The sequence below is a fragment of the Neomonachus schauinslandi genome, chromosome 10, assembly GCF_002201575.2.
Source record: "Neomonachus schauinslandi chromosome 10, ASM220157v2, whole genome shotgun sequence".
NCBI lineage: Eukaryota > Metazoa > Chordata > Mammalia > Carnivora > Phocidae > Neomonachus > Neomonachus schauinslandi.
In genome coordinates, this window is record NC_058412.1 from 37,567,485 (window position 1) to 37,581,632 (window position 14,148).

General features: G+C 41.0%; 1 protein-coding gene across 1 annotated transcript in view; it reads left to right on the forward strand.

Annotated features, from left to right (window-relative positions):
- The first annotated feature begins 297 nt into the window (after positions 1–297).
- The window catches only part of LOC110587505 (immunoglobulin kappa light chain-like), a 71,374-nt gene continuing 57,523 nt past the window's right edge, over positions 298–14,148 (forward strand). Inside the window, exons 1-2 of the mRNA XM_044918533.1 lie at positions 298–346; positions 572–853. Of these exons, the coding sequence (XP_044774468.1) occupies positions 298–346; positions 572–853 (331 nt within the window). The remainder of the gene's footprint in view (positions 347–571; positions 854–14,148) is intronic.

Consider the following 14,148-nt stretch of genomic DNA (forward strand, 5'->3'; position numbering starts at 1 on the left):
TTATATGTCATGTCCCTGCTGGTGGGCCTTGTATTTAGTCAAGCATGCGGTAAGCGCTTTCAAAACCTCCACATGTCCAGAAGAGGGAGACTTAATACACCAGAGAAGGATGGGGCCTGGTGGGGGGAGGGGGGATTCTTCTGACAAACTTAATTTTTGAGTATTTAAACAATACGGAAGCCCCATAATTTGCATATATTCTTCCTCTTAGATCTGAGCTGTTTCTGCCTCTCAGAATCTTATAAGAGAGTCTCTGGGTGTGTCGCATGAGCAAACTGTCCCATCAAAAGCAGCAAGATGGTGACTCCATCACAGCTTCTTGGCCTTCTGCTCCTCTGGGTTCCAGGTGAGAATATTTGGACAAAGGAGGTAAAAGTGGGGGTATTATTTTCCATCACTGATTTTCTTTCTTCATTGGGAATCCTTCCACAAATGAATTTGGCTTACTGATTAAGTGTGAAAATTTTAAAAATAAGTAGTATTCTCTGTCCTGCCTAACAAGATAATGGTGACTTCTATATACATATCCTTAAGCTCTGCTAAGGATAAGCTCTTTCCTGTATGGTTTCAGCCTCCCATGGTGAGATTGTGCTGACCCAGTCTCCGGACTTCCTGTCTAAGGCTACAAAAGAAAAAGTCACCATCACCTGCCGGGCCAGTCAGAGCATCAGCACCAGCTTACACTGGTACCAGCAGAAACACAATCAGGCTCTGAAGCTCCTTATAAAGTATGCCTCCCAGACGATCTCAGGGGTCCCGTCACGGTTCAGCGGCAGCGGGTCTGGGACAGATTTCACCCTCACCATCAGCAGTCTGGAGCCTGAAGATTTTGCCACTTATTACTGCCAGCAAAGTAAGAGTTACCCGCCCACAGTGTTACAGGTCAGAACATAAACCCCCAGGGAAGCAGACGTGAGGCTCTGGGCTGCCCTCGCTGCTCTCCTGGTGCCCACATCTGCTCAGAGAGTTTCGCAGAGGCAGCCCCGCTTTGGAGGTCACTGGCAGCTTTGGGAGAGGGACAGGGAGGCTTCTCAGCCCCCTGCCTGACTCCCTTTCCCCCAGATGATTACACCTGAGGAGTGTGGGGTGTGGCATCAGCCAGGCTTCGTGCATCAAAAGAGAAGCCACTCTAGGTATTCCAAGCAGGATTGCTTAATCTAGGGGAGTAATGTCTGAACTTCACTCTTTCAAAGGCCTGGGGATATAATAATAAGGGAAGCAGACTCTAGAAACAGGTGATTCCTCAGTGATCCCCCATACGTCAGAGAACATATACCATTGGATAGACAGGCTGCCTAATCACGTGGTCCTCAGGCCTGTCTTGCCTCTGCAGCCCTTCACCGGGTGATTCTCTGGTCCTCCACTTATCACGCATCTGCCTGCAGGTGCTGATGGATGGCACTGAATCCTCCCCTTCTGACTTCCAAATCTAAGGTAAGATGCCTCCGTGAGCAACTCCATAGGAAACCATAGAGGAAAGGGGGCTCTGGGAATTGTGCTTCCAGAAGTGATGGTGATGATGGGGAGCTGACAGAAGACAGCCTGGAATGGTCACTATTTTTACATCTCTCAGAAGTTTGCCAGTTAGGGGAAGTCCCCAGAATACACTTGAATATGCTTCTAGCTACCATCATCAGGTCTGAATTCATCACAAGAAAATTTTGTTAAGCGACTGAGTAAATAGAAAAATGAGGAAATTGTATCGCGTATATAAAACGAATTTGACAGACAACGAAGGACTTTCGTGATTAAAAAAAAACTAAATGTGGGTGAAGCATTGTTTTTCTTTAATATGAAATATCTTGTTGCTTAAAATTTTTTGTAAGCCAGAGCAAGATTGACATCCCTGGAAGCTTGTGACAAATGCAAAATAGCAGGATCTACCTGACACCTACTCACAAGGATCTTCATTTTAACAAGATAGCAGGAGATCTGTATAAGGTTTAAGATGCTCTGTTTTAGAGCATTTTTACTTCCCCTAAAGTGGTCTTTTTTTAATTTTCTATTTTCATTTAAGAAATTTCTATTTAAAGCTACGTGTTGAAAACACATCCAATTTTACTTTCTAATTCACACAGAATTAAATTACAAACTTCTTGTTAGATTGTAAATATTGAAAAATATAATTATTTGGAAATAACATGACCATGTATCTTAAAAATTGAATAGAATAATAATTTTTAGAAATTTAAAGAATTATGAAGACCTAAGAATAAATCAAAATTATATGCAATTGTGTCAGAATAATTGGACTTAAGTTTGCTTGTGTGGGGGATTTTGTACCCTCCTACAAATTGCCATGAGAATGATGTACCGTCGGTAGTCACCACACCATCAGTCTTGGCTCCAGATCAAACACAATCAGTAGGCTGGAGAACAGTTCATCTCCCTGCAGAAGAACCACACAGCTGAGCACTGTGAACATCATCCAAATCATTGTCAACATGAACATCCATGACTATAGAAACAAATGCTTAGTATTACAAGCCACTGAGTTTTTGACTGGTTTGTTAGAATAGTGTGTAAAATCTGACTAATACAGTTTTTACACATCTTCGCATAGAGATTGATAGGTTTTATTAAAACATGGCATAAAAATGAATACTTGGAAATCCATTCATAAGAAGATACAAAACAATATTTTAAAAAATAAATACTTGAATTAAAAGTGTAAAATTTACCCCATTGTAGAAACACTTAACTAAGATTACTTAGCGTAGTAATGATGATAATTTTTATAGATAATTCAGATTTATTAAAAGTGATTAAATCTAAATTTCATAAATAAAATTGTATATGTGAATATGTGTCCATATGCATACATATGTATAATGTGTATAATATACATACATGTAGATATGTATTTTTGATGTGTTTATATAATTATCTTATGAATTAAATGGATTAATAGGACTCCAGTAACTCCCCATAAAAATTGGTATCCAGGACCAGATATAGTACTAACCTGGCTTGAGGAATTTTCTTTATAATCTTTATTTCTAAATCATATACCAATTGGTATACTTATCTGAATATATGTTTTCTCACTCAGTGGATGCCCTAAGGGTATGAATGGAGTTTGTTTTTGTTTTTGTTTTTGTTTTTATTCATGAGAGACAGAGCGAGAGAGAAAGGCAGAGGGAGAAGCAGGCTCCCCGCAGAGCAGGGAGCCCTATGCGGGACTCGATCCCAGGACCCTGAGATCATGACCTGAGCCGAAGGCAGACGCTCAACCATCTGAGCCACCCAGGCGCCCTGGAGTTTTTTTTTTTCCTACAAACCACTATAGCTTATGAAAGTCCCATTATCTCTACGTCCAGGTAAGAGATATTATCCGATCTTTTTTTTTTTTTCATTTTATGGTGAAATCTATTAATACCCTCATGACATAGGTCACAGCTCTTGTGATTTACAGAGAAAATAACAACTAAATGAAACTACCAATTAACAAGCAGAAAACAAACTGACTGAAAAATGAATTTACAGGTAATACCACTTGTCTTCAAGTGGGGCATAAGGGACAATGCTCAGCCTTCTGAGAGGAAGGATATCAGAATCTTGGGGAGGAGCAGTTTCAAGTTGGATCATTTAACAATATGTGCTAAAATCACAATTTCATCCTACAAATATTAACTAGCATTTGTTTTATCAACAGTTGGCATGTCTCTTAAATATTGGTTGAATGATTTCTCTGGCCTTTTTGGCGAATTAGAGGATAAAATGACAATTTAGAGATGCATAGTCAATGTGTTAAATATTTTAGAATGTTCCTTAAGTAATCATTCCCCATATTTTATACATAATTGACACTGAAGAAACTTGGGTGAAATTGGAACAATTTAACAGGTTGTTCTGCAGACAAAAGAAACCAAAGGTGAAACAAGTCAACCTATGTCCTAAGGACTTTTAACAGAGAACCCCATTGCATGGACCATTGGGGTATATATTAACTACCTCATTTCCCGCTTTCCCAGGTAAAGAAAGAGACTTGGAGACTTAGAAAGAAACATTTATTACCAGGAGTGAAATATTGGTCAGGTACCTGGAGATGAAAAAAAAACCAAGAGCTTTCAATTCCAGATAAACCCTGACATTTCCTTATTTTTATGAATTATTTCTGGAATTGGGGACAAATTTATGCCTGAGGTTTGTCAGAGAATTTTACTGGTTTCATGCCACTTTGCTACTATTCCCAAGGATGCTTTTGAAGAAAGGGAATCACAATAGTACATAAAATTCAAGGGTTACATCTGATGGTCACTTTGAAAGAAGAAATAGTCAATTCACTGGCATAGATTACTGGTTTTGACAAATTACAAGACCTGAGAAAAACAAAATCAAAAGACTGGAGTCAAAATCATTTCAGAAAGAGCTAAAAAATAGGCCAAGATTGAAAATAACCGAACAGAAGGCTGTCAATAATTACATGATCCTATACATCGATGTCAGTCACTGGTATGGTCTGATCATCTGTGTCCCCACAGATTCATATGTTGAAATCTTAAACCCCAAGGCGATCATATTATGAGGTTGGGTCTTTGGTAGGTGATTATGTCATGAGGATGAAGCACACATGAATGGGACTAGTGCTTTAAAAAGAAACCCCACAGAGCTCCCTGGCCCCTTCGACCATGTCCAGATACAGCAAGAAGGCATCATCTGTGAAACAGAATGTGAGTCCTTAGCAGATACTAAATTGGCCAGCAACTTGATCTTGGACTCCACAGCTTCCAGAACTGTGAGAAATATATTTCTGTTGTTTATAAGCTGCCCAGGCTAAGGTTATTTCTGGTATAACAACCCAAACAGACTAGGACAGTCACCTTTCCCAGGTTTCCCAGGGAGCCTAATAAACAAACATCATGACATCAGAGATGGAAGTCCATGTGTAGGCTCAAGAATAGGGATTCATCTAACTGAAGGTGGCGGGATTACCAGCACATGTTCTGTGATTGAGCCACTTGATAAAAGAAGACATTATGGCTAATTCAAGCAGAAAGGTATTTATTATCATGAATTAGGTAAATCAAAAATGTGTAGAAAGGCCCAATGAACAGGCTCAGGCAACTCCCTGTTTCAGTCCCTCAAATACCCTTGTATTTTCCCTGATCAGAAAGGCAATTGCTCTGGCAACAGCAATCTGGAGAATCAGAAAGCTATGTCCTTCAGACTGAGCTGCCTGGACCCCACTCCAGAGAAGTGAGCCCCTCTAGTCATATGTTTCTCCTCCTCTCTCTCTATGGCAAGAACCACTCTACAGGAATGCATCCGATAGAGTCTTGATGGCACCTGCAGCGAAGAGTGCCAAGGCCATGTGGTGTAGCCTTTCCAGAACCTTCCACACAGAAAGACCTGAGGGAACACTGAGGACAGAAATACTAAGGAAGCTCTTTCACAATAATTGCATAAGTCAGGCGTTCATTTATGTCTGTTAAATAATTTCCTTTTCTCTACTCTCTCTTTCTTTTAAATTTTTTTTTTTTAAAGATTTTATTTATTTATTTGACAGAGAGAGACACAGCGAGAGAGAGAGAGCACAAGCAGGGGGAGTGGGAGAGGGAGAAGCAGGCTTCCCGCGGAGCAGGGAGCCCGATGCGGGGCTCGATCCCAGGACCCTGGGATCATGACCTGAGCCGAAGGCAGATGCTTAACAACTGAGCCACCCAGGCGCCCCATCTTTCTTTTAAATTTTTAAACAAAACAAGAACAAAAACAAAACAAAACAAAAACCCACAGGCCCAAAATGGTGTCACTTATGTTAAGGCTCTGTGTTAGCAAACCAAGACTTAACACCTAACCTAAATGCAATTTTGCCCCCAAGAATGTGACCTTTAACCAGCCAAACTGGAATTTCCTGTCAAAACTAGGAGGCAATCCACTGATATAGACCCCTTCCATTCCTTTTGGGATGGCAACTTTCCCTAAAACAATGCATTCTTTGCTAATAATTTTCTTTTTTCTGCTTTCTCTCTCTCTGCCTTTCAAAACCTTTCCTTTTCTGCAGCTCAATGGAGCTCCCCTCTACTTGGCTGGAGGAGATGCTGCCAGATTCATGGATCGTTTAACAAAGCCTTTTAATCTTCAAATTTACTGGATTGAATTTCATTTCTTAACAAAATATGTAAAGAAACTACTGGGTTGTCATCTTTATAATTTAGACAATAGCTTGAATGATATCCAGATGGGTTTGTGACTCTTCCAGGAAGATCACGAACTCCCAGGAGGGGAGATAAACTGAAGGGATTTGGGCTCCCCTATCTTTTGGGTAGAGGTGAATATGCTGTTATTTATAAAGGAAACATTTGCCTTACATGAGATGGTAGCACATGGTCTTGATGTTTTCAGGAGCAGGAGTTCAAGTGTAGGGAGATGCACGTTTATGATGGAAAGCCCCAGGGAGGCCTGGGCCAGAAACAGCCCAGCAACCATGGAGCTGGGTGAATCTGTTTGAGACTAACCAGGGGTCGTAAACGGCAGGGAGAGGGTTGCAGGTCAAGAGGCCAGATCTCCCGTATCCTGGTGGCAGTACCCCAGTTCCTCTGGAGCCCATAGTGAGATGGGGCTCTGTACAGTTATGTCTGCAGTCTGATGCTTGCATTATTTCTAGAGACTTTGCTTGGAGCCATTTCCTTCCCAAAAATTTGTGAGCAGTTCAATATTCCATAATGAATCCCTCTCTGCTCAGTGGCCTTGACACTTGCAACCAAGAACAATCACCAACCCCACTGAATGGCTGTCACAGCCTCCCTGTCCATGTGGTCGGAAGTGCAAGAAAATAAGCCCAGGGGAGCTGTTGGCTTCTCATGGAGCTGCAGTGTCTCGTGTACAAAAGGGAGGAAGGCAACACTCATAGGTCCACCAGCAAAGATGGATAAGAGGCATCTCCCACAACAGCTTTTCACTGTGTGCCCTTCTAGAATCAAGCAAATGATGGCAAGGTGACAGCTCTGCGGAGCGGGCTGTGGTTCCTCCTGCGTTTACCAAGAGAAGTCCCACACAGAAGATCACTCGCTCTGTAGAATCATCTTCTATGCAGAAAACAGAAGGCATTTTTAAGTTGACAGCTTTTTGCTGTTTAAAAAAAAATTCAACTGAGTAAATTTGAAGACCTCACTGTATTAAAAAAAGAATATTTTCATTAAAATTTTTCTAATCAAGGGGCGCCTAGGTGGCTCAGTCGTTAAGTGTCTGCCTTTAGCTCAGGTCATGATCCCAGGGTCCTGGGATTGAGCCCCGCATAGGGCTCCCTGCTCCGCGGGAAGCCTGCTTCTCCCTCTCCCTCTCCCCCTGCTTGTGTTCCCTCTCTCACTGTGTCTCTCTCTGTCAAATAAATAAATAAAATCTTTTAAAAAAATTTCTAATCAATACAAAAAATACAAATAAAAATTTAAAAAAATAAAAAATTATCAAGTGTTTTAACAAAGAACTTTACTGGAAGTATCTATTCTCCTTCAAAACACACAATCTCCCTAGGCATAGTCCTGTGTCCAAAGGCACCGTTCCCTTCATGACGCGACATGCCCTCCAACATGAAGTCCCAGAAACATATAAGGACAATGAAGGCAAAGAGTCCAGCAAACTTCGTATGTGACAACTATGGTGAACATCTGGCATTAATAATAGGGACAGTGTTACAGTGCTTCCCCAATAATAAAACACCCCGTGACTTACTTTCCTGGAGGTTTTCCTCAAATGTGAGGTGATAAGTAAGAAAGAAACTCAATAGGTAACTACATATAAGATATGATATGTTTGCTATAAACCACTGTTTCCTATTGTTTTCCCCTTCACCTAGATTTTTGCCTGGGGGGGGTGTGGTCCAGTCTGGAAAGTGTGAGGGAATTCAGGGAGTGGATTAAACTATTTATGTCATGCTGACAATGTTCCTTTCCTCTCTTTTATTCCTAGTTCATACTCAGCCCTGAGGATACATTAAAAAAAAAACACAACAACTTAGTTTCTCAGATCTTGATTTATATGCTGTGTTTCAAGTTGTAAACCTTAGGTAGTCTTTCCCATGACCTTATAATAAAATATGATAATATGATATGATATGATGCATATATTATATGTAATAATCTATATATTATGTAATAATATATTATGTATAATATAATAATCTCTATATTATATATAATCGTCATAATCATGGTAAATAGATTAACTCTCCAGTTAAAAGGTAAAGTTTATCAGATTAAATCCAGAGTCAAATAACAAACATCTTAGGATTTGTCGGCCAAAGAACGACTGAGGATATATTTCAGGCACTTACATAACAAGAGAGAAAACAAATTTCCACAAATTTTTATTAATTTCAAAATGCAGTAAGAGTAATTGAGTAAGAGTTTTTGTAATATAGGTCTACAAATGAGAAGAATAGCATTCTTTTTTGGTAGGAATAACCTTTCATGTAAATGGGGTTCAATGTATATGATCTCTATTATCAAAATCTATTGCAAACCTGTTAAGCTGATCTGCAATGAGATGATATGCATTTCATCTTTGTAAGTATCTTTTGCACACAGGTAGGTACTGCCAAATACTGATAGCAGTTCACAAGCACGCAATATTGATTGAGCACATTCATCACTTGGAAGTCATATAGAATTTAGGAAAGTCTTGTCGAGATGTGTCTTTTAGCTTCTTATTTTTTTAGGATTTTATTTATTTATTAGAGAGAGAGGAGAGAGAGAGCACAATAAGCAGGAGGGAGAGGGCTGAGCAGGAAGCCCGACGTGGGGCTCGATCCCAGGACCCTGGGATCATGACCTGAGCCAAAGGCAGACTCTTTTAGTTTATTATTACATTGAAGATTAATTCATTCCAATTGAAGATAATGTGGAAGCTCCTCAGTTACACAGAATTGTGAAAAATGGCAAGTTCTTTCACATTTGCATCAAGTTCCAACAGATAATATATTCTGTGCAAATTTATGGGAGAATGAGATCTCACTTCTTGCTTGAACTTTTGACGAATTGGCAAATGTGACTAGCAGCTAGATGGAAATGCCTGCTTCCCTGTCTTCCCCGTAAAGTACTTTCCACACTTCAGAACCTGGGGTCTGAGAGTCAGTGCATTTTTGCATTACAAAAGTAGCCATAGTCAATACTCAAGTGAAAGATTATAACTGTATATACCAAAAAAAAAAAAACTGTATATACCTATAAGGCACTGAATTTGAATTTCACCTACTTTTCCTTGTGTCACATAAAATTTATCTGCTTTTGATTTTTCTCAACCATTTAAATGAAAAAGCAGTTCTTAGCATACAAGTCCCTCAAAAGCGGGGAGTGGGCCTGATGGAGCCCATGAGCCAAAGTTTGCCGAATTCTGATCTGTAATACTGTTTTTCTAGCCAGGCTAACACAATTCACAGTCTCAACTATGGCTCAAGCAGGAATTATGGCTTCGTCTCCCAGTCAGAGATTCAGAACAAGCACAATACTGGGTCTGGCTTCATAGCTGATATGCTGTATGTAATTCTCCAGCTAGAATTCAGATGCCCTACTTCTAAATGTAGAGTTTCCTGCCTCTGTGATAGCACCATGAAATGCCTCTTTTTGTTTTAAAGACAGTTTGAAGGCTAACGGACTTCCTTCTGTCCTGTAGTGAATATTCTATCAGAAGAGGAAGATACAGTGCTTTGAGGATGATGTCTGTCCAATTTCACAGGGTCATCAAGAGAATTAATGTCCATGTACTAATTAACCATATGGATGCACAGTCCTACTCACAGAACTCTATTCACATGGTTTAGCAAACGAATAGGTAGCTACCTTTCAGCCCTAGTAATTCCCTTTAGCTGGGCACATCTGTGCAGTGCACAAACTGTGCTACTGTACAGAGCACTCCTGAGTCCCCAGCCTTTGCGTCTTAACAGATATCTCTTGATTTCATCCCTCTTGCTCAGAGCCCTCAAATATGAACTCTGATCATGACCTCCATTGAAGAATAGCTTCAAACAAAAAGAAGGGGGGAGAAATATGATATCTCCTTGTCATGACAATGACTATATTCAGTTTTTCTGCATGAATCTATAGAGAAGTGACATGCCAACAAGAACAGAGCAATGAGAACGGTAATGCCCTGGTGCCACTGAGAAAAACACAGCTATTATGTGTTTGTTAACAGGAGGGTGTTACCAACAGTAGTCATAGACGCATCTGTCTTGTGGTGTTTATTCTTCTTGACAAGCAATATTGGTTTTGTTGGATGAAAAGGAGTAAAGGAAACCTCACTTAAGCTGGGAAGCTCTCGCACACATACCATTCCATGGTTAGAGCCTGCATAACCAACGGGAAGAAGGAATGTAAGAATTATCTCGACAAGGGAGGACATTTTTCACGTAGGAATTCACTTCCTGCTTTTAAGAAAAAGAAGGAAGATCTCTCCTTGCCCCAGCAACAACCACTGCTTGCAGCCAAGGAGAAACCACCCCAACCTCAAACTCTTGTCCTTCTCCAATGAGAGTTTGTTCAAAACAATCCTCCCCAATCTCTTCCTAAAGCATAATAAAAGCTGACCTTCCTTTTGCCTCTTCAGACTCACCTGTGGTTTGCCATAGTTTGCTTTGTCCTGAATTGCAATTCTGCTTTTCTCAAATAAGCTCATTTTGCTAGTAAAATAAATGGCTATGGGGGTGCCTGGGTGGCTCAGTCGTTAAGCGTCTGCCTTGGGCTCAGGTCATGATCCCAGGGTCCTGGGATCGAGCCCCGCATCGGGCTCCCTGCTTGGCGGGAAGCCTGCTTCTCCCTCTCCCTCTCCCCCTGCTTGTGTTCCCTCTCTCTCGCTGTATCTCTGTCAAATAAATAAAATCTTAAAAAAAAAAAATAACTGGCTATGTTATGTTTAAAGTTGGCAAGTACACTAATAGAAATATTAATTCAGAATTAATGATAAAATTAAAAATTCCTGGCAGGCAGGAAGAGGGGTGGGGCGGGGGGGGGGCGCGGATCTTAAACAAGCTCCACATTAGTGCAAAGCCCGATGCAGGGCTTGATCTCACGACCCTGAGATCATGACCTAAGCTGAAATCAAGATCTGACGCTTGACTTACTGAGCCACCCAGGCGCCCTGTCATTGCTGATTTTTAACGTCAACACATCAGTAAAGCAACCTTTCCAGTGCTCTGGTCAGGGATATGAATCTCCCATTGTATGACATCTATAAGGAAAGGGTCCTGATTTAGTTCCTTGGTTCCTAAAACCCTGTACAATTCCTTATGTTTTCAGTATCATAGAAAGCAAAGAGAAAGACAAAATATTGTCTTTGATGGTGACACAATTTTGGTCATTCATTTTTTAAATTTTCTTAAACTATTAGGAACAAGTTGATTTTAAAATTTTTATGGAAGTTTAATGGGCAAATAAAAGTAAAGGCAAGGTTTAAGAACAAAGTTGTAGAACTACAATAGCCACAGAATGAGTGAAAATATATTACCTATTTTATTTATTTATTCATTTATGAAGTATGGTTAACATACAATATTAGTTTCAGGTGTATAACATAGTGATTGAACATTTATACACCTCATGCAATGCTCACCACAGTAAGTGTAGTTACCATCTGTCATCATACAAAGTTATTAAATTTCATTGGCTATATTCTCTAGGCTGTACTTTACATCCCCGTGACTTATTTATTTTAGAACTGGAAGTATCACCTATTCTTTGATACAGATTTTTTTTCCCCTTAAGTGCATCATAGTATGAATAAAAATGTTTCCGTATTGTATACATTGGCTTTACAAATATGTTTGAATCCCACAAACTATTTCTTTTAGATTAGATCACATGGAGAATAATCTTTATACGTTTTTTATAAAAAGTTAATTTTGATATGAAAATATGAAAAGGAATAAATAGGCCAATGTCACCTATAAACATAAATGCATAAATGTAAATAAAATATTAACATTTTCTTCCCCTGATATTATAAAAATATGATGACAAGATATAGTAAATTTCAAGAATATTAGGAGTTAACCAGAATGTAAAAATACTTCAGCATTAGGAAATTTATATGAATAAAACCGTGGTTTTCTTTTTGTCTGATTTTAAATCACATGGAAATAGTTAATAGAGCATTGGCAATTGTGCAGGGAATTCTTGTGAAGGTTGAGGACAATACAGCCTCTGACTCATGTGTAAAATGCACCTGCAGAACACAGGGCACCGGTCCTCTCAGCCACAGAGCAGCTGAGAAGGAGGACAGATTTCCATGGTGTTCTGAGGTCAGGAGCTTTATCTCCAAGTGCGGGTTGTGTGGTATGACAGGACTTCACCTGCAGAGCTGTGGCTGGACGCCAGGGAGATGGACAGCCACCCTCTGAGCAACCGCATGGGAGCAACTGTGGGTCCCGAGAGGCTGCCAGTGGGAGAGGGGACATATGAGGTTCTGTGGATCTTGACCTAAGAAAAAATAGGACAAACAGACCCGTCTCACTCCAAATAATTCCACAGGTTTACAATGTAAAGCTCAAATAAAAAAATCACAAGGTACTCGGGATTGAAAGTGATTTACAATAAGCCACTTCCCACCTGGGCAACTCTACAGACATCTTCTGAGAAGAGCAGCTCCGGGGCATTGTATGTTTAACCAGGGATGATGATCCTTGGCGCTCCAGTGAGCCCAGATGATTTACCGATGTAATCATAATGTAATGGGTTCATCATAAAACCTTTCAATCACATGGGTAGATGATACAAAGATATGTAACAAATTTTTACACACATTTCTAATTTTCAAGTAAGAAACAGTTAATATACTAGGAACGGAGCCAGAATCTAGGGTCGCCAGATACCTTTTCACCCAGACTTAGGGTCACTTATGAGAATAAAAAGGTAATGGTATTAATGATAACACTGGATCCGTATCAGGCCAAAAAAAAGACCTAGTTACCCTCAGATATGATGACACAATGAAACTTAGAGAAGTGAGAAAAAGTTAATATATAAAATACAAAATCTCCAAAGTACGGAATGTACTGGCCGTGGAAATAGACTCCAGTAAACAGTGCTTTCACCGCACACCACACAGCACGTAGGAGGCTGGGTAGGGGGCTTGCTCCAAAGCTCTTCCCCCTCTTCTCCCCCATGGCTCACGGCATCTATTCTAGGTAACCTATGAAGTTGGCCTCACACGCATCTCTAGGGCATGATGTCTCAGGTAAGCCACAGTAAAAAGTGTGTATTCATATGAAAGGTTAGGTCTTAGAGAGTCATCTTCTTTTCTTTCCTCATTCTTAGAAGGAAGACCCCCTGTTCTAATCACAAAGTCTTAGACTCTGAGGACAAACAAGGACCACAAAATACAGAGATGGTTTTTTCTGACAAACACCTGGGAGAAGCTCCTCTGGGACTGGACGTGAATGCTGGGTTTGTGTGATTCCCCAGGAGGCACTGGTTCTGCAGCTGCAGCCAGACCTGCCCAACCCCTCAGTGATTTGCATGTTTCCCCCAGGGCCCGTTTCTGTTCTTCAGAATCCTCATGAATAGGCTGCTCAGACATCTGGGGCAAAAAAGAGCCTCAGGCAGGGCCTTGGATTGAACATGGGTGTCCTGACCCAGCTCCTCTGCCTTCTGCTGGCCTGCCTCCCAGGTGAGGAGGGGAGTGCAGGGACATCCCAGAGATGGGGGGGGGCTCCTCTCCTCCTGACTGTAGGATCTCCCCAGGGCTCTGTGGATCCCTGACCCGGGGTCTCCCCTTCCCTCGGAGACCCAGGTGCTCTCAAGTTAGGGGACCAGGGCCGCCAGAATCTTCTGGGAGGAGAGTGGAGTGGGACCTGGTAGACAATGCTGACTTTGTGTTTCGCTTCCTTCCCAGCCGCTAGCGGGAACGCTGGGCTGACCCAGTCTCCGGCCTTCCTCACTGTGTCCCTGAGAGAGAGCGTGTCCATCACCTGCAGGGCCAACGAGAGCATCAGCGATTACTTGAGCTGGTATCTGCAGAAACCAGGCCAGGCTCCTAAGCTTCTCATCTATGATGCTGATAACCTAATGTCTGGTGTCCCAGACCGGTTCTCTGCGATTCAGTCTGACACAGAATTCATCCTCAAAATCAGCACAGTAGAGGCTGAGGATGCTGCCAGTTATTACTGCCAGCAGGATTATACAGTTCCTCACACGGTGCTACAGCCCTGAGCATAAA